Below are 21279 nucleotides of genomic sequence, written 5' to 3' on the forward strand. Positions count from 1 at the left end.
CTGGTTCATTTTAGTTAATGTACCTGTTTTTTTAGAACGAACCGGTTCATAAAGAAACAATTTGTTGGTTTGAGTCATTGGCCATGCCCTGTTCTACATTTTGTATCTTTTTATAACCAAATATTTAAAGGGGGGGGGGGTGAAATGCTCATTTTCACTCAATCTCCTGTTAATCTTGAGTACCTATAGAGTAATATTGCATCCTTCATATCACCAAAAAGTCTTTTGTTTTATTATATTTTTAATTGAAAGATTGGCTGTACCGAGTCTTTCCGGAAAAAAACGAGCGGCTGGGGGTGGGCCGTGTGGGCGAAGCATCGTCGAAATGCAGGGAACCACAGTCTTACACAACTCCGTTCATGCTCAGGAAAACAAACTCCATCCAAGGGTTCCTTAACGCTGGGTTCTTTGGGAATCTGTGCAGGGTTGTCTTGCCCTGGCAACCAAAAACACACTTCTTTGGTGACATTGACTTCCCAAAAGCCGGGCAGGGCGCTTTGATGGCGAACTGCTTTCACTCTCTTGCTCTGTTCTACGAGTGCGCGCGCGCCCGCGATCTTACCGGAGAAGTGCCCTTAGGACCCATATAAGGAAATTCCGCTCTATCTTACGTAAGACATAGCCATACTCGAAAAAAACTTTCCGAAACTTGTGACAAACCGGAAGGAGTATTTTTGGAACAAAAATATTCCTTCAAACGTACAACTTAGTTTTTGAAACTTTGTCCATGTTTAGCATGGGAACCCAACTCTTTACCAGTGTAAAAAACTCAGTATGCATGAAATAGCATTTCACCCCCCCTTTAATAAAAACCTGCTTTTCATCATTTTGTTTTTGGTTCAGTTGTATTCTAGTTTTTATTTGTATTTACTCTCATGTCCATTCATTCAAAAAATGCTTATAGTATTTAGATCTGATTACTAGTTTACTTAATCTTTACAATACCCTACTTTACTATAGTTTGCTTCTTTTTGCAAACTTGTAGCTTGTTGTAGCTTGACCATGCTACGTTTATTAGGTAGTTCCCCAACACTGGTTTCAAGCCAGGTGGTAATAAGTTTAAGTGTCCTGGTTAAGACTCTGTTGGCAGTAGATAGAGTTAAGCCATGTACATCAATGTCTACAGTCCTTCATGGCAGTAAATGATTTATCCATACACATAATTTTTTTAAATTCATGTGCCCTCTTAATCTTTAATAAAAACAACTTTCCCTCCCACGTGCAGCGAAATCTGTTCTCTGATGATGTATTTACTGGCGCAAGGGCAGGACAAACTGTCACTCACATGAGGTCACAGCCATAGCAAACCACAACCATCCAGCCAATTACCAATGGATAAAATCAAGTCCCACCCTAAGTTTTTTCCACGAGAAGCCGTTTCACTTTACATAACAATAGGGAAGAAAATTCTATCACAACTTTGGTTTTATGCCAACTTTAAGGCCTCTACCAAACAGCACAAACATTTAGTCTGTTGTGTGTTCTAACCAATCGGATTGCTGACTAGCAACATTTCCAAAAATCTCATAGGCTCCCATTGAAAATTGTTGATTGTAGTGTCCAAGTTTTACAAATCCTATCCAACCATTAGTGCTGTGTAAGCATAAACATTTGAATATTAAAATATTCAGATTACTTTATACCTCATCAAAAGATTTCCATGCTTAAACCTTTGCTTTTGCACTTGGCAATATAGTTTTTCTCAGACATATAGTAAACGAGGAGTTTCTTCACTTAACGTATAGCTGATACCCTTGTTGAAATTTACAGGTATCTTTTTTTTATATATACAACACCACGTGGTAAACTCTTAATCAGGATACTCCAGACTTGGCAAATGACCTGCCAGGTGCTATAACACTGGCAGTGTACCTACCAACTTGAACTCTAGTTGATGTTTTGTAGCTGGCATCACATAGGTTCCTATGAATGTAGACTACATTGAGACTTGTTTTATAAGTCTCATATTGCCATTGAAGTACATATTGCCATTGAAGTATTACACATGTAACATGTATCCTTGATTTACTTAATCCCCTAACCCCTGTTTAAATTAACCTGTAAAATTAGTGTCACTAGGATTTCACACTTGCCTTTCTAATGATCTAATCCAATCTAATTTATAAAGCCCGTGACCAGCCAAAACTACCAGTGAAAGTGAAAGCTACCAGATGAGGCCAAGTTAACAGTCTCACCAAAGTCATAATGAGAAACTATACGTCGAAGACAAATAAGCTGTTTTTCTATTGACTTCTATCTCAGACTGCAAACAATGGACATTAGAAAATAAGAAATAAAATTAAACATTTTAGTGAGGTTTATACTTAAAACTATTTACAAATAAATATTCAATGGATAAAGATAAAATACACAAAATACACTTAAGATTTCTTCAAATAAGAACTCAGATCTTAATATTAGTGGGGGAAAATAGTGTTAACATAGCTCAAAAGTAGAGCAAATCAACACCAAGGTCATAGGTTTGATTCCCAGGGAAATGTAATGTATGCTGTTTTAAATAAAAGCTTCCCATATATTCCCAAATATACATTGAACAAAATTTTAAACGCAACACTTTTGTTTTTGCCCCCATTTTTCATTAGCTGAACTCAAAGATCTAAGACTTTTTCTATGTACACAAAATGTTCTAAATCTGTGTTAGTGAGCACTTCTCCTTTGCCGAGATAATCCATCCACCTCACAGGTGTCGCATATCAAGATGCTGATTAGACAGCATGATTATTGCACAGGTGTGCCTTATGCTGGCCACAATAAAAGGCCACTCTGAAATGTGCAGTTTTACTGTATTGGGGGGGTCCGGAAACCAGTCAGTATCTGGTGTGACCACCATTTGCCTCACGCAGTGCAACACATCTTCTTCGCATAGTTGATCAGGTTGTTGATTGTGGCCTGTGGAATGTTGGTCCACTCCTCTTCAATGGCTGTGCGAAGTTACTGGATATAGGCAGGACCTGGAACACGTCGTATACACCGATCCAGAGCATCCCAAACATGCTCAATGGGTGACATGTCTGGTGAGTATGCTGGCCATGCAAGAACTGCAATGTTTTCAGTATCCAAGAATTATGTAGAGATCCTTGCAACATGGGGCCGTGCATTATCATGCTGCAACATGAGGTGATGGTCGTGGATGAATGGCACAACAATGGGCCTCAGGATCTCGTCATGGTATCTCTGTGCATTCAAAATGCCATCAATAAAATGCACCTGTGTTTGTTGTCCATAACATACGCCTGCCCATACCATACCCCTCTGCCACCATGGGCCACTCGATCCACAACGTTGACATCAGCAAACCGCTCACCAAGACGACACCATACATGCTGTCTGCCACCTGCCCTATACAGTGAAAACTGGGATTCATCCATGAAGAGAACTCCTCTCCAAAGTGCCAGACGCCATCGAATGTGAGCATTTTCCCACTCATGTCAGTTACGACGACGAACTGCAGTCAGGTCGAGACCACAATGAGGACGACGAGCATGCAAATGAGCTTCCCTGAGATGGTTTCTGACAGTTTGTGCAGAAATTCTTTGGTTATGCAAACCGATTGTTGCAGCAGCTGTCCGGGTGGCTGGCCCTCAGACGATCTTCTAATCAGCATCTTGATATGCCACACCTTTGAGGTGGATGGATTATCTCGGCAAAGGAGAAGTGCTCACTAACACAGATTTAGACAGATTTGTGAACAATATTTGAGAGAAATGGGCCTTTTATGTACATAGAAAAAGGCTTAGATCTTTGAGTTCAGCTCATGGAAAATGGGGGCAAAAACAAAAAGTGTTGCGTTTATAATGTTTTTCAGTATATCAATGTAAAAACTTGATTAGTTTTGACTGAGAATGTTTTATCATGAAATGTAAGTCTACAGCTTTTAGCAAAGTTATTCCTGAAGAAAAGCATGCTATGTGTTTGTACTTCCAGTTTAAGTCCAATTAACTATTACATTTATTCACTTTTTTGGATTCGCAGATGCTTACATTCAACCAGTGCAATAATCTTTATATGTGTTCCCTGCGGATCAAACCATTAGTATAAATTGCGCCTGCAATCAGTTTTATGAGTTCATGCGTTCTGAAACCCATGATGCCAATCTCTACTGTCTGAGCTACAGTAACACCTAGAAACACAATGCCAAGTTCAAATATCACTCTAAAATATTTTCAGTTATATATTAAGTTAATTCATGCTGTTTTAACAATAGTTTTCCTGCATCAAAACAAACTAATATAATAATTAAGAATGGGGTTTGTCCTGGCATAAGCCCTTTTTTTTCTTTGTACTTTTTGATTTGCATGCCGCCAAATATGTTCCATCAAAAGACAACAAAGACATGAAAACTGTGCAGATTTAAAACATATAAGGCCATTTCAGTGTACTGGTGCTAATTCCCTTACCTTGATACTTCTGGCCAAAGAACAGTCTGTGGCAAGAATAATAGCTTAGATCTAATTATCTACTTTAGGTGAACTTTGTTGAGAGTGAATTGTTTTAACACACTTACCTTCCTTTCTCAAATCTTTGCCAAAAATCAGCCACAAGGTGCCTTAATCATTCCCAGATAAATAGAAAGGATGTACTGAGGTGCAGCTGAGGGTTTGTGAGTTTGTGAGAACTTGTACATACATGCATATACACACTGTATAAGTGTTTGGTTCAAAGAAAACGGAATACTCTTTTTCGGGGAGCATGATTTGAAAGATGCTCTTTACAAATCAAGATTACCTATTAGGTAAGGTCAGTGGGAAATGTGCGACCAAAGACTTTTAATATTAATATGAATGTCTTATTGTAAAAGACATTTCATTCTTATACAGATATTGGTGAAGATTATGTGCTATTTATTGACTGCAGATGAATTGATTTATTATATTCTGTGTGTTGGCAATAAAATTAGACTTAATGGTGACTGAGCTAATATACTTAATTGATGACGTCTGGCTGAAGAACAATTCTTCTCCAGTTAATAGATCTAATTATCCAATTCCAGTGAATTTTCTCACCCACCCTTTCCTCACTCTTTTTTAGCCAATCACCTGTTGTTTGAGAAATTACATGGTACGTAGTGTCTTCTGGGTAAAAGAGCAAAGGGCTTGATGTTATTCTCCAGTTAGTGCTCAATGTAAGTCAAGAGTTTATTGTTTTAGCCTAAGCCTCCTTATCCGAATCAATGCTTATTTAATGCATATTTCTGCCAAAAAGCACTAATTGGATTGCCCTTCTAGATATTATTTGCTGGCGTCATAGAAATCAACTGTATATCTAAACAACTAGTTTATTAAACCATAAATTCACTTTGTGTGGCTAAAGTTTAAAAAAAAATCTGAATATTACATGTCTCTCCAATGTCTAAAGGAAGAGATTAATATTGACCCAAACATATAATAAAAAGTCTTATTTGATGCAGATATGTGTATAGGTTCAGTAATTTGTGTTCATTGATTTGACTGACAAATTTTAGTCAGTAGCAGCCTTGTCCATGTTGGCAACACCTTCATATTCTTTTGGCCCATTCCCTGACCAAATTCTTGAGATGTGTTTAACTATAATCCAATTCAACCTGTTACAGTCCTTTACAAAGGCCTAATGCCATTACAAATTACATTTGCTCCTCAAATGTTGTGTGCCTTATTGTATTCCCAATACCTTCACTAAAATGTACTCCTTTATCCTACATTTTTGATAATTAGTAGTGTAAATGATGCTGAATTGTAGTTTGATAATCACTTAAACAGATTCATCCATTCATTCATTCATCCATCCATCCATCCATCTATCCCTTCAACCACTTGTCCTTATAGGATCACAGGGATGCTAAGGCCTTTCCCATCATCTCAGGCTGAAGGAGGAGGAAACACCCTGGACAGATGGCCAGAACCTGAAAAGTCTTATAATTTCTAAGCATATGATATCTGATTGTACATTAAACACAATGAATAGCATCATCTTCATCAGTTTACTAAAGGATAATTTAATTGATTTGATGCTAATTGATAAAATGTTCATTGTTTTGGCCAAATAAGACATCAACAACTTACTTAATTGTACTTGCCATCTGTTTTTCTGTTCTGCTTTAAACGACAGTGTCTTTAACAAACAAGTGCTGGGCCACGTACTCCACACCAAAGGGGCTTTTAACTCTGTTATCTTATTTATCATACTTATCTTACCACATCAAATGAGGTTCACCTCTAAAAGGATCAGATGACCATTACCCAGTATAGGTGACTAAATGTGTACTTTTACATATTGAAAGCTCCAAAGAAAAAATCTTTAGCATTTTGTTATAGTAGTTGTTTGAAATAGCAATTGAAACAATTAATAATTAATTATTAACCTTAACGCACTCGTATGTTTTACATTTTTGGTGCAGGTGTTTATTCTGCATTTACAATATTTGATATTGTGTGTGTATATAGATAGACAAACAGACAGACAAACAGACAGAGAGAGGTTATTGTGAATATCTACCTTTTCTGATGCTCTTGATTCACATAAAATGCAACACTCTTTTTAATGTATGATAAGCATCATACTCTTCTTCATCGGTTTACCTGAGGGCATCCAAAAAAAAAAAGCTATTACCAACTGAAATATTGTTGATGAGTAAATTTACACAAAAGCCACAAGAGTGCCTCTGTTAAACTGACTGTGTGTGCGAGTCAGTGAGGTTTGTAGGAGAATTTAAATAAAAGAACATGTAAATGGAGGAGTGATGTCATTACAGTGATTGAATTACAAAGGCTCTTCTCTAAGTGCCAAAACATCCATCATTTTACCTGGCTAAATTGACTTCCTAATTAGTAAAGTCAATTACTGATTTAAACACTTAGTAAAAATGGCTGTCATGCTGATAAATGTTGGCCCGAAGAATTTTAAAATAATGTAAAAATGAAAACTAAAACTTTCGCTATTGTATGATTTGTTTTGATAACTCTTGCAAATTACCAGGTTTTGTGCTTGCAAGCTTGATATAGAATCCAATAAACACACCCAAGCTCATGCTTGTATCTTCAGAAATGCATTTGTAACTGCTATTGTGAAACAGAAGCGAACAAAAACAGTCAAGTGAGACACACTTTTAATCTTGTATAATCAAAATATTACACGTTTTTAACATTTCAAATATGCATTGAATGTTCTTAAATGAGACATGAGTTTGCACAATCCCCATGTAAAGTGCCACTTTGAATAGCTAAATCATGACAAATTTCAACTTGAGTATGAGGTTATGAAGTTATGAAATTTCAACTTGTGTAAATAGTAAACCTCCATGTTTTACACTTAACTTATAGCAAAATGTTAGAACCTGCATATTTATTCATTTTCTACAAATCGAGAATCCCGCACAATCTTGACTGCATTCCCATTTATCAAAAAAAAAATGGAGTATATGACTTTTAAAATGACTTTTTAAAGGTCACAGCTAAACAAAATGAGTTTCAAGCTTAAGCAGGGCATTGAGTGTGAACAAACAGGAAGGAGCCTGTCCCATCTGTCAGATTAGCATCTATGAAGTGTGTCAACACCTTCAAGGAGGATTTCCAGCCACAAGTAGCTTGTGATTATCCCATTATAGGCACTAAAAGGCCTTGACAAGCTGTTAACACCATGGCTGTTTGCATCCTCTCTTAATGCTTCAATCCTGCCTGATTGGATTCACACCTTCTACGCAATAGCAAAGCCATGTTGAAGGACCAGAGCCAAACCAAAGCATGAACATGGCATCTGTTCCCCTTGACTGAAGCAATGTCCTCTAGAACACACACACACACACACACCATCCACAATCCTTCACTTGAAGAAAGAATCTTTTTGATATATTATTATAAAATTCATGTATTTTGATATTAAAATGAAAGAGCAAACAACAATAGGAATTATTTGACATGACCAAAAGCATGTTTCTAAAATATAAATGACCCAGGACCGTTGAACTAGATGTTCATTTTATGGTCCCTCCTCACTGGCTTGCCAGTGATTATTTTCCAAATATATATAAAAATCAAAATAAAAACTTATCAGATCATAGGGAGTTGGGAGCTTATTAAGCAATTAAAGGTGATTCTTGAGGACAAGCTGCAAACTTACTTGCCAAAATCTGAAAGCCACTGTAAAAAAAAATGTTTTTGAAATAAAACAAAGATTATTGGAGCACAAGAATACTATTTCGGTCTTCAGATCAACATTTCTTTCCATTTCACTTTGATTAATTGTGAAATTTATACTGGCAATTCTGAGAGAAAACTGTATACACACACACACACACACACACACACACACACACACACACACAAAATCAGTTATAATCTCAGATATCATTTACCATAGATAAAAATGTACTGACAGCTATATATTTTTTCGAATTGCTCTGTTGAATATTGGGATCTACATATAAAAAAGGCAAACTCATTTTCATCCATTTAGGATTTTTGTATTATTATTAAAAGATGTTTTAATGTTTTATGTTCATCATGGCTGCATTTATTTGATCAAAAATGGAGTACAAACACTTTCGTTAAAATGTTTAAAATAACTGTTTTCTATATCAATATATTTTCAAATGAATTTATTCCTGTGATGTCAACTGAATTTTCAGCATCATCACTCCAGCCTTCAGTGTCACATGATCGCTGATTTGGATCTCAAGTAAGATTTCTTATTCAGTTGTGCTGCTAAATTTTTATTTGAAATAGATTTTTTTTTGTAACAATGTAAATGTCTTTACTTTCGCTTTTGATTAATGAGAACTTGCTGAATAAACATATTCATTCTTTTTTTTTTAACTGACTCCAAACTATTGAACGGTGGTGTACATTGAAAGCTTCACCTTGGTGTAAATTAGATTTTGAATGAGCTTAGCAGAATTGCAAGAAAAGGATAGGTAGACGTGAAGAGAGTGGGAGGTTAGGTGTGAAGAGAATGTAAAAAGTCACACGTCACTTAATAGGTATTAGCGTCTAAACAGTGTGTTTGGCATCTTAGCGCAAAAGGGCTTATCACAGATCCGGCACTGGCTTGAAAAGAGACTGTGGATGGAAGCCACCGTCATGAACAGGAAGTTTTCCTGGCCACTAGACTCAAACCAGGTCAGCATCTACATGGCAAGAGTCTATATGCAATTACCCTAATGGCCCAGTTCAATGTGCAGACCTTACATCATGTGCCAGTTTGATGATGAAACTGTTGAAACTGACACATATACACATATTATGTGTAGAAAGAAAAGAGAAGAAAGAAAGTCATACAGGTTTGGAACAACATGAGGTGAGGTCATTTTTGGGTGAACTGTTGCTTTAACAGTGTGGCAAAGAAACTTTGTTAAAATGTATTTTGAAATATCAACACATCGGTGTGCAAACCTTCCTATATATTATTTACAGTGGTCTCAAAAAGCATTTGGATATTTAAATCACATGCACATGGATCAATATGAATGTCATTACATTTGATAAAATATCAAAGTAGGTGGCATTTATTAAAAAGAAAGATAGCAAAAGTTTGTTAGGTTTGAAATGATAAAACATTATACTGTTCAAAATGTTGAAGACACTTGGATTGATGTTTTGTTGTCTACTATATATTTTATTTAAACTATATAAACTATGTCTTCAGTGTCTAAATACTTTTTTAGGGTCACTTTGTGCATCTATATTTTGCACAAAACCACAATGTTAAAAAATTACTGTTGGCTTAACTTAAAAAAAGTAAGTTACCTGCATGGTTTTGGTTGCCTTAAAATTTAGTTAATTAAAATTAAACATTTGAGTTAACGTAATGAATGAGTTATATTAAAATATTATGTTATCTGAACCACATTAATTATCTCAGTTGATTTGACAAAAGATAAAAAGTTGTGATAAATCATGAAAATAATTTTGTACAGTGTAACTATTAATAAATATTTTTTATTTTCTTTTTAAAAATATCTTATATCAGTTGTCTTATCAGATGGAAGCTGAAAGAAATTTGTGTGCAGATTTAGGAAAAGTACTTTAATCTCAGATTGATTTGGGGCCATCTGATCACGCTGTTTAGTCACCTTCACTTAGAAGCATGGGCGAGCTTTCCCTGATCTCATTATGGGGCTGTGGTCACAATTACCCCCTATATATAGCCCGTGTATCAGAACAAAAGGACTTTCAGCCCCCTGTTGCAATTGTAATTTAGGAGAATTGTTTTCTCGCTCTGAAATATTGCCTTCCTATTGCCCTACACTTGGGTCCAATAACAGGGCAGTAAAGTCTTTAACTGTTGTGCATACACTGTTCAAAAGTTTAGGGTCGGCAAGATTTTTTTTAAACGATTTGAACTCTTATGCTTACCAAGGCTGCATTTATTTGGTAAAAAAAAAAGACAGTAAAAATGTGCTGCTTAATATGTTTGTGGAAACCATGATTAAAAAAAAATATGATTCTTTGATAAACAGAAAGAACTGAATTTGTTTGAATGTTTGATTTATTGCATACTTGCTGAATAAAAGTATTCATTTCTTTAAAAAACAAACAATTTTTTAAAAGAAAAACAAAACAAAACTTTAAAAAACAAACAAACAAAACAAAACAGAAAATCTTACAAACATCAAACCTTTGAATGGAAGTGCACAACTGCAAATATAACAATTCTATTTCATATTGCCTTAGACTATTCCTTGAAAAAAAAAGAACTTTAACTTGACAAGAGAATTAGCAACAAATAATGGGTTTATGCCCACATCTTGTCTAATATTGATTGCAAATATAAAAATGTAGACCTACATACAATATATTAAGTAATGCAGTGTACCTGTCCCTTGTATTTGCAGGGACCAAATGTAACAATCAATCCTTTAAAACTCAAATTGTTCAACCACTACTTTGAATATTGGTGTCTATGTTGGTTACAGACCTGGGTCAACTATTGTCCAGTAGATGGAGCTATCCATCAAAGCCCTGCATAGCAAGGGGATATAGTAATGCACTTGCATGAAGACAGAAATATATATGTCCAGCAGGTGGCGCATTCATTTATACTGTACATGGACAAGTTTTCTTAATTCTTTATATTTCTTAATTTTAACATCAAGTGCTCAAAATGTCAGTGTTAACTGCATATTTATTATGGTGCAGGGAAATTCTTTACAGTCCATTAAAAAAAATAAAAATAATAATAATAATAATAATAATAATAATAATAATAATAATAATAATAATAATCATTAGTTGGCCAGCAGATGGCGATCTTGCATATTTTTCTTGGAAAGTGTATCAGAATATTTTGTCCATCCAAACCATAACAGAAGAAATAATCACATAAAAGTAAAAATTATATAATTGAAAAACTCACAAAAAAATACAATTTTGTACAATTTTATACTAATAACTCTAATCTGTAATTTTCACATTTTATTGCCAACATTTTTGTTTTACATGTCAGACAAACACACTCCACTCTTAAAGGGGAAGCTGAAAAAAGCGCATGGTTGCCAATCCGCGGAATTGGGCTAGTTTTTAAACTTTTAAAGGTTTTACATATTTTATAAATTATATTTGACTGAAATGCTTGTATTGCAATATTGTATATGCTACCAATGATAATAGGCTACTGTACTAGATGTTACGTTTCGTGAAGGAGGGACACTGGTAGGGAGCTTTTGAGCTGTGTGTGTGTTTATGATCATCACTACGATGTAACGTTAGTGGTTTTCAATTTGCATAATAGTGACTGTAAAATATGTATTTTAGGTCTGGGAGCGGCATATTTTGAGTTTTGATGTTTGGGATATGGTCATAGGGCAACTCTTTGGCTATTTTTGATTGGCCATTGGGCTAGTTTTGTTATGCAGACCAAGAACAAGTCTTGTCCTTGTCCTGTCAGAATTCACATATATAATAATTTATTCTCCATACGAACTCTTTGATTTAACTGTATGATAAATTGAAAGAAAAAATGAAATGCTTTGATAAACATTAGGCTACTATAGGCTACTTAACCATCATATGATGTTCATTACAGTGCCACTTAAAGCAACACCAAAGATTCTTTTGTAGGCCTACCTTAAAATAATGTTTCCAAAATCGTTTCAGTGGTTCATCTACTCGTAACAGGGTTAACGGTACTTCTGCATTCGCTTTGCGACGGCTATAACCGCACTATCCAAGTTTGCCAGATCGGGCAAATAAAATCATGCATAAAATCATGCAACATTGTCTGTGGACATCGTTACTTCCAAATCCGGAGCTGGATAAACAAATAGCGTGCGTGAGATTGCGGTAGGCTAAATGATTTAGGCTACAACAGTAAAATGTAATGGACAATTCCGCTTCTAACCTGTAAGGGGACCGAAGAGTAAAAGTGCTTTGGTGTTGCTTTAAATGACATGGGTCATAAATGTTTGTCAGAGGCCAAAAACCAGGCAGAAATAGTCAGACAACGTCTCTAAGAGGTAATGAGTTGGGTGTGTGAACAGTTCGTAAAGTCAATAGGTCTGTGAAGGTCTCAAAAGTAACTGTGTTTAGCTTCTGTTTTGGACGTTTAGGATCTGGCAGGTCTTCAGCAGCAGTACACAAGACTCTTACTCTCTGATTTGAAAAATGTAAAAGAAATTAATAAAATAAAAACATTATGCACAGTGTTAATTATTTTGATAATATATTATAAAAATTAAGATATATAGGCTACAGTAGGCCTATATATAATAATAATAATAATTTAATGACTGCCAACCTCAGTGAAATAATGCAATTGATGCTAGAACTGTCTTTACCTGTCGCATAGACCCTGGAGTGGTGCCTACCAAATAAATCATCCACAGTGGAACAAGTAGGGTGGAGGAAAGGGTGAAGAAGCCACCAATTGCATAGCCCCACCAGGGGTATTCATACACATTGTTGAACTTCAGAGGGGTGTATTTAACCAATGAGAAGATAAACGTTCCCTAAAAAGAAAAGAAAGTGAATGCTAAGCAGTGGGAACCCATCAGTCAGTCTGATATGCTTTGTCACATTGAGTAAATGCACAAAGTCTCAGAATAGGAGAAGGTCTTTCTTGTGTTTTGAAGTGCTATCAGTTTAAAGACAGACACAGGTGACAGGTGGCTACAAACCTTCACGTACTGCCCTGAGAGCAGTTTGTGGATACAATATGTAAAAAAAGCCTTTAAAAAAGATTAAGGAATTTAAATGATACTCACTGTGCAAACAGCTGGTGTTAGATATTTCCAGCAGCACTTCATGAAGGGCCAAGGCCGATATCCAATCATATCCTCAATGCCATCATAGAGACGGTCTGCACCTAAAATGAAAAAAAAAAAAAAAAAAAAAAAATTAAACTCAGAAACACTGTAAATCATTTTATCACATTTTCTTTATTTTGTTAGTTTGCTTTTAATTGGCTAATAATTTAATATACTTTTGACTTGGATTAATTACACATCTATGAAGTTGTTCTCTAAATATTTCAACAGAGGTCGCCAGAGTTGCAAATGCAAACATGCACCATGGTTCCAGCATTTAAACAGCAAACTTTGCAAAGTCAAACAAATGAATTACCGTATACCCATCCAACACAGATGGACTGAAGGATGGCAAAAGTAAGAAGAGTCATTCCACTACATGCGTAATAGTCAAAAAGCTGGAAGACATACAGGCCACCCTAAGAGTAAAACAGATCAAATTGCAGACATAAATTACAGGTACTGCAGGTGTGGGTTTTGTTTTTGTGGTTGCTTTAAACCAATCATCTTTGTATTCTTATGTGTGACTCTCACCTCTGTTACCATTAGCAGACCAAAAAGGAAGCTGGCAGCACATATGAAGAGGAGAAGAAATTTACGCCGATGTCCAATTTGGAAGAAGGAAGGATACATATCCGAGATAGCCGTTACCAGGGCTTCATGATACACAAACTGATACATTAATAGAAAAAGCTTTAGGGTATCTGTTCTATGAGGTAATGAATTAAATAGAGAAAGATTAGTCTGTATAGCTGCCTGTATTTACCTCACTATCCAGTCCCAAGAATATGATCATGATAAAGAAGAAGATTGCCCATAACTGAGGCAGGGGCATCATAGCCACAGCACGGGGATAAGCAATGAACGCCAATCCAGGACCTGCCACAAACAAAAGTTATCAAACAAATCCTTTCCCCTCTTTGAAAACTCTTGACACACACAACCCAATTGCACATAATGTGAGTGGAGTGTTTAATAATGCAAAAAAAAAAAAACAATCTAATTGTGTTTCAGTAGAACAATTGTATCACCAAGACCAAAAGCAATAATGCTGTATGCTTATTTTTATGCTGTAATAATCTTCACCTGGTTTATGAGAACTCAAGCCTTAAATATGACTTTTACCTGACTCTGCCACCATTGAAATATCCATTCCCTGTTCATCTGCCATGAAGCCCAGGACCGAAAATATAGCAAAACCAGCCACAAAGCTAGTTAAGCTGTTGAGCAGACATAAGTATACACAGTCTCTGAAAGACAAATAGCAAAAGACAACATGCGTTGCAAGTGAAATTTGGAATGAAAGGCAAAGAAAACAGACTCATGTCACAATATAGATGTACTTGATGTGGAGAGTGTCGCATTAGATCATCTAAAGTAGGTACCTGTAGCAGTTGTTGTCATATTTGTTGTAGCTTCCCAAAGCAGTCAGTACTCCTGTACAAACTCCATATGAGTAAAATATCTGACTGCCTGCATCCATCCACACCTAAAACATCAATTATTATTTTAAAATCCAATAATTCAAAATTCACATCAACTTTGGGTTTCAACATTACAAATGTCCTATATTTTCAGCAAAAAAGGGCAAAAGAGAGCAGCTCAGTGCCTGCGGGTCTGTGAGACGTGTTGGATCAGGGTAGAGGTAGTATATGATGCCATTCTTCGCTCCAGGAAGAGTAAGTCCACGGACCAGCAGCACTACCAACATTAAATAGGGAAAAGTGGCAGTGAAGTATACCACCTGAAAACAGGAGGAGAGAGACTGTTTCAGCGTGGTGCTTGCAACACCATGATCATGAGTTTGATTCCCATAGTGCACACATACTGATAACTATATACCTCGAATAAAAAAAACATAATTCGATGTAGAATTAAGAAGATGAAGACTTTTTTTTAAAACTAAATCCATTCATTTTTTTTATTTAACTTTAAAATAAAAAATGTAATTAAAAACATTTATTTGTTGGTTTGTTTTTTATAAATTCATTACATGTATTTATTTATGCATTTATTTTTAGTTTACCTTGAAAATAAAAAATGCATTTTTATTCTTTTAAAACAAAACTTTTTCAATATATATATATATAATTTTTTTTATATATATAAATCCATTAAAGGTATTTATTTATTTGGAAAGTTTACCTTTGAAATAAAATAAATGTTTATTTTTTAATACATTTTACAATCCTAAATTATTTAAATTTTATTGCATATTAGTTCTATATTTAGTCAACGGATGCAAACTTGATGATGTGTAAGTAATTTGAAAGTCACAATTGTTTAAAAATGTTTTAAAAATGTGTATATCTGCTTAAAGATACACAAAAAACATGGGGCACAAAACTTTATGCACATTCCACTTTCCCGCTCATGGGTAAATATATCTTGCAACTCATTTTGTGTTATATTGTTAAAAAGTTAAATAAAGTTCTCACCTTGCCTGTAGACTTCACTCCCTTCCACACACAGAAGTAGCAGATGATCCAGGCCAACAGGAGACAGAGTGCCAGGTCCCATCTAACATTACCAATCTGTTCTATTCCCTCAGACAATCCCAAAATTCTTCTCCTGTAGGCATAAAATATGGGATCATTCTGTTTTACAACCTTTATTGTGATTCACTTTTAATTAGCTGGATGCATTTTGTTATCTTGTGTTGCCTTAAATGCTAAATTCTACTTAACACAATCTGGTTTTAATGGGGTGCTATTCCAACAACTTACTCCCAAAACTCAATAACAGGGGATGTGCTTTTCTCTGGAGAATATTCAGTAATGTTGCTCTTGCTGAACTCTTTGCAGTTCTCTAAATAAAGAAAGGCAGTGGTTATTTAAATGACATAACCCAGTATTATAATAATTCACACTGTTCTGTATGGGATACCTGTGTTCCAGTAGTTTTTGCAGCTAGCCCATGGCAGCTCTGAACTGAAGGACGAGAAGAGGTAAAGGAAAGCCCAAGCTAGAATTATGATGTAATAGACTCCAGTATAGAGGACAACGACTTGGCTACCATAACCGAGGCCTGTGGGGGGAAAAATGCAAATAAAGTAAAAAGCAGCAATGCAACGATATTGAAAAGTCACTGTATTATGAGATCATTGCTCACCTTCAAACAGTGGACAGATCTTCCTCCAGCACGTGATTCCACCCTGACTGGTAAACTGACCCAGTGACGTCTCCAAAAAGAAAAGTGGAATCCCACAGGTGAAGAGAAACAGCACATATGGCACAAAAAACGCCCCTATATGACAGAATGAATAACTCAGATTTATCAGCACACAGTAATATACACATCAATACTGTTCTTATACAATGTACTGAACTTAGTCGGTTTTAACTCACCCTTATAAAGATAACAAAAAGGGTTTAATAAAATGAAATGATCTAAAATGGTGGTCCACAAATTAATGTTCGATTTCTAAGTAATTTATATGACAAATTAACAAAAATACAATATTAAGTTAACTTTAACCAATACTAAAGCAATCATGCAAGTAATAATCAATAATGATTTTTATAATTCAAATATTTTATAAGCATAAGCATATTTGTAGCGGTAAATCCGACCCGGCACCTTCACATAAAAATAAGAATATACTTGCTTTCCGAGGTAATAGCAAAACCCGCGAAGTGGATCATTTTAATGTGAGATTGCTACCCCTTCACACACAGGCAATAAAAAAAGGATTCATTTTAGTAGAAAAGTACATACAGCACCTTTAAGCATGATGTGCTCACCAAGGCTGCATTTATTTGATCAAAGATAAATAAAAACAGTAACACTGTGGTACAATTTAAAATATCTGTTTTCTATTTTAATGTTTTTATGTACTTTATTCCTGTAATGGCAAAGCTGAATTTTCAGCATCATTACTCCAGTCTTAAGTGTCGCATGATCCTTCAGAATCAATGATTATTTGGAGCTCAATAAACATTTCTTTATCTCAATGAAGAAAATAGTTGTGCTGCTTAATATTTTTGTGGAAACCGTGATTATTCATTCTTTAAATAGAAAGTTTACAAGAACAGCATTTATTTGAAACAGAAATAAACAATGTAAAAGTATTTACTGTCACTTTTAGTCAATTAAATGCATCCTTGCTGAATAAAAGTATTCATTTCTTTCTCAAAAAACAAACAAAAACTTGACCCCAAACTTTAGAAGAGTAGTGTACATTAATGAGTTACTCAACACCATATTATAAGGCAGAATTAAAATGCATCCCATAAACGTTGTTTTAATAAAAAACAAAACACACTTTTGCATGTATTCATTCCACTGTTTGTGTGGTTATTTGTATGCCAATAACACAGAATGTTTGGCACTGATCTTAGGCCCTTAGACCCCAAAATATTAATATTTATATAATAACAAACCTCTATGGAAGAGCACCTCCTATAACATCGAAACAGCAGAATTTTTTCGTTTTTGTATCTGAGACTTTTTAAAAGAATTTTTTAATGTTAAATTAAGTAGCCTACATATGATAACTCAAAAACGTAAACACCAAAAAAAAAAAGGATTAAATATCAATATTGCACTCACCTCCCCCATTCTTGTAGCACAAGTAAGGAAACCTCCACACATTTCCCAGGCCAATGATGTGCCCTGCTACTGCTAAGAGAAACTCCAGCTTGTTGGCCCACTGCTCTCTCTCCTGGGTTTTAGGTCTCGCCTGCACTTGGGCACCATTCATGAGGTTCAACTTCACCTCTGGCCTTGAGCTATGCTCCATGGTGCTAATGATGGGTTGAAAAAACAAACACACAAAAAATAAATACATTTACAATATGAACAACTCTAACCCTATTTTTTTGTCTACAGTTGCCTACATTTATAAAATACAAATACATCTTTTTATTATACTACATCAGTATTGTTTTACTACATGCCTTAAGCACAATATATATTTAATTAATAAGATGCATAATTAATACTGCATTACTTTCGCAAATGTAGAGTAGTTGTTATGAAACATATTTCAGGCATTATGAAGAATGGGGCCCATATGTGTTTAGGGTCTGGCCTCATCTGTTAGAAATGATAGTATCAGTGGGCTCTGCAAACAGCTGCACGTGTTTCTTTCACGTGTTTTTACCTCTTACAAAAACTAATGATAGACCAGTCATTGACTATTGGAATATACAGTATGTCCACATTAGTATACTATACATATATACATAATCTAATTTTACTGGTAACACTATACAATAAGGATCATTAGTTAAAATTAGTTCATCTTAGTTAACATGAACTAAGAATGAACAATACTTCTACAGCATTTATTTATCTTAGTTAATATTAATTTCGACATTTACTGATACTTTATTAAAATCAAATGTTGTATTTGTTAACATTAGTTAATGTACTATGAACTAACATGAACAAACAATGAACAGCTGTATTTTTATTAACTTACATTAAAAAAGATTAATACTGTAACAAATGTACTGCTCATCATGTTAGTTAATACATTAACTAATGTTAACTAATGAATCTTTTTGTAAAGTGTTAATTGTACTATACATACTGTATGCCTATAATTATGCAATGTTTCGTTTTGTGTTTCCTCTTTAATATACTCACCAGCATTAAAATGTTGCATATTATCTTGCAACTTCAAATGCAGAAAATGTAATGTAATGTAAATTAGTACGCTCAAGCTTTTTTATTTCATTCATAAATACAGCCCTCATATTGCCATAGCCAGAGGCATCCAAGATAATTTCAACATCTCACCACAAACAGCTTAAAAACAAAAAAACAGGTTTTCTTAGACACCCACGCTAAAAGTCTTTTTATATCTAAGGTTTGGTCACCCACACATGTGTATTTAAATCATATTGCATAACAATTGATTCGTATATGCTTAAAAAAAATATTGGATAAAAATTCATAAGGTGCTTACCTGTTGTGGACATGGTTTTTCTTATGACATACAGCTGAAACAATGCCTGCATTTTTTTCTTTTCTTTTTTTTACTTTTTCTTTTAAAACTACAGCAGTTCTGCTGTGTTTCACAACAATAAAGTGTAATGTAATAATGCAACAAAATAGTAATCAGAATACCTGTGAATTGTGACGAATCCGTTTTGTATGTCCCCTTAATGCAGTGCTTGTATCTAGGTTAGCAGTTCAAAATAATGTCCACAAAGAGAATGACTGAGGAGTGGCCAAACCTGCTTCAGGAGCTCCTGAACAAGGACTGCTGACCAGGTTTATTATTCTCTGCTTTACAAGTAAATAAAACCATACCAACATGTGTGTGTCCCCTGGCCTGTTTTATGGTATGTTTTCTTAGAGATAAAACAGAAATGTCTTATCAGTGGAGTAACTGGCATCCAATTGGCTTATTTTTCTTCCCCTACTCTCTCTGGCTTTTTCTAGATCTTTCTCCATCTTTGAGCCTGTCTGACAATATAGCAAAAAAATACATTCTACTTTCAGCAGTTCTCTCTCAAGTTGAATTGCATTCTACTTTCAGCAGTTCTCTCTCAAGTTGAATTAGTAGTAACTGGACACCTTTCCTTTTGCTTTGTCAAATGCATTCAGACAGGAAAGAATGCTGAAATACCTGAATCAAATGTGTTCTGTATGTGCTCCATTAAGCAATCAGTAATTGCTGCACATTTCATGGCAAATGCCATTCTCCCATCAGTCCTGCAGGATAGGCCTATAAATCTTGGTGGGAGATGGAAGAGTATCAATTCTGAAACTGATCACATTCAAGTCAATCTTTACAGTTTTTCTTTCATTTAAGGAGAGATAGGACAGCTGCTGGTTAATATCTGGCATTAGCCTATTTCAATATCACTAAGTAGGCTACTTTCAAAACATTGTAGCCGTAGAAGGGTTGTGGAAACGCCATTAACCTCTTATTTTTGAGAATTTTCTGAAAATGACATACCCAAATACAAATGTCTGTAGCTCTTAAACCCTATGGTCCACATTCATAACTCTGATCTTTTTTTAAACTAGACAGTTGAAACTTTGTTACCCAAGAGTCATTATAACTCAAAGTAACTTAGGAACAGAGTAAAACAAGCTAAAATTTACATGAAAGTGACTCGCGATTTCTTTGAATGAACTTCACTTAGCTCAACAGTGTCCTCTTGTGGTGTCCTCTGAGATCTGCGTTTTTCTATCAAAATTTGTCTCTAAATGTGATTGACTTTTAGCATCACTTTAAATTTAAAAATGTTATTACATTTTTCGATCATAAATTATTATTTCAATCATAATACTATTTTTTTTTCAGCGTGGCTCTATTTTGATTGAGAGAGAACATTTACCAGGCATAAAATACCACGTGCTTTCTATGTCATCTACATTGTCGTAATAACAAGCACTTATTCATGCTGTCTCTTGTTTGCAGAAGATCTCTACACAAATAGCAAAACTTAACGATTTAAATAAAATTGGAGAATAAAAAAATCCCCACTTGGGAATAAACGGTAACCAGCGTCATGCGATATGTGCGCATGCGCATTTAAACAAATGACTACGGTAATCGCTTATTACTTATAGTGAGCCTTGAGTTGAAACACTTGACGTAGCAAAAAACGCGTGAATGCAGATTATTAACAGGGGGAGACGGAAAAAAATATGGGGGAGAGGTTTTGTCTCTGGAAGAGAGTAACAACAGTTTGGAGACATAGGCTATAAGCCTATACTTGACTTGGCGATTTATTTTACAATCCCGTTCAGATAGAGAAATGTTATTAAAACGGTGTCTGTGCCATATAGTTATTGTTACAGTCAAAATATGTCACTTTCTTTCGTTGCCTTAAAACTGCCAGCTGTTTCCCACACGTTAATAGACAATTATAATGAAAATCGATTCCCTGCTTATTTTTATGATTGATTTTTGTATGTATCCATCTCTAACATTGTGTAGAACTAGGTTTACTAACTATGACCCGGCCCTGTCGGAGCAGGTTCCTCGATCTAGTGGTAAGAAAACTGGAAAACCCGGAGTGGAGCAGAAGCCGATTACAAAACGCTTCCATGTAAACGACCTGTTCCAGACCGGGTGAATG

General features: G+C 35.0%; 1 protein-coding gene across 1 annotated transcript; it reads right to left on the bottom strand.

Moving 5' to 3' along the window:
- Positions 1–5972: 5972 nt before the first annotated feature.
- On the bottom strand, positions 5973–19496 carry slc6a22.2 (solute carrier family 6 member 22, tandem duplicate 2). Its single transcript, XM_081379889.1, has 15 exons — positions 19310–19496; positions 17786–17979; positions 16346–16480; positions 16121–16261; positions 15961–16042; positions 15673–15805; positions 14844–14978; positions 14620–14723; positions 14360–14484; positions 14001–14113; positions 13769–13906; positions 13551–13653; positions 13193–13293; positions 12767–12937; positions 5973–6575 (listed from the first exon to the last, which is right to left on the bottom strand). Exons 2-15 carry the CDS (start codon positions 17973–17975, stop codon positions 6564–6566), a joined length of 1683 nt encoding a protein of 560 aa, XP_081236015.1. The 5' UTR covers positions 17976–17979; positions 19310–19496; the 3' UTR covers positions 5973–6563.
- Positions 19497–21279: the final 1783 nt, after the last annotated feature.

The sequence above is a fragment of the Scardinius erythrophthalmus genome (assembly GCF_964197995.2).
Source record: "Scardinius erythrophthalmus genome assembly, chromosome: 12".
Taxonomy (NCBI): Eukaryota; Metazoa; Chordata; class Actinopteri; order Cypriniformes; family Leuciscidae; genus Scardinius; species Scardinius erythrophthalmus.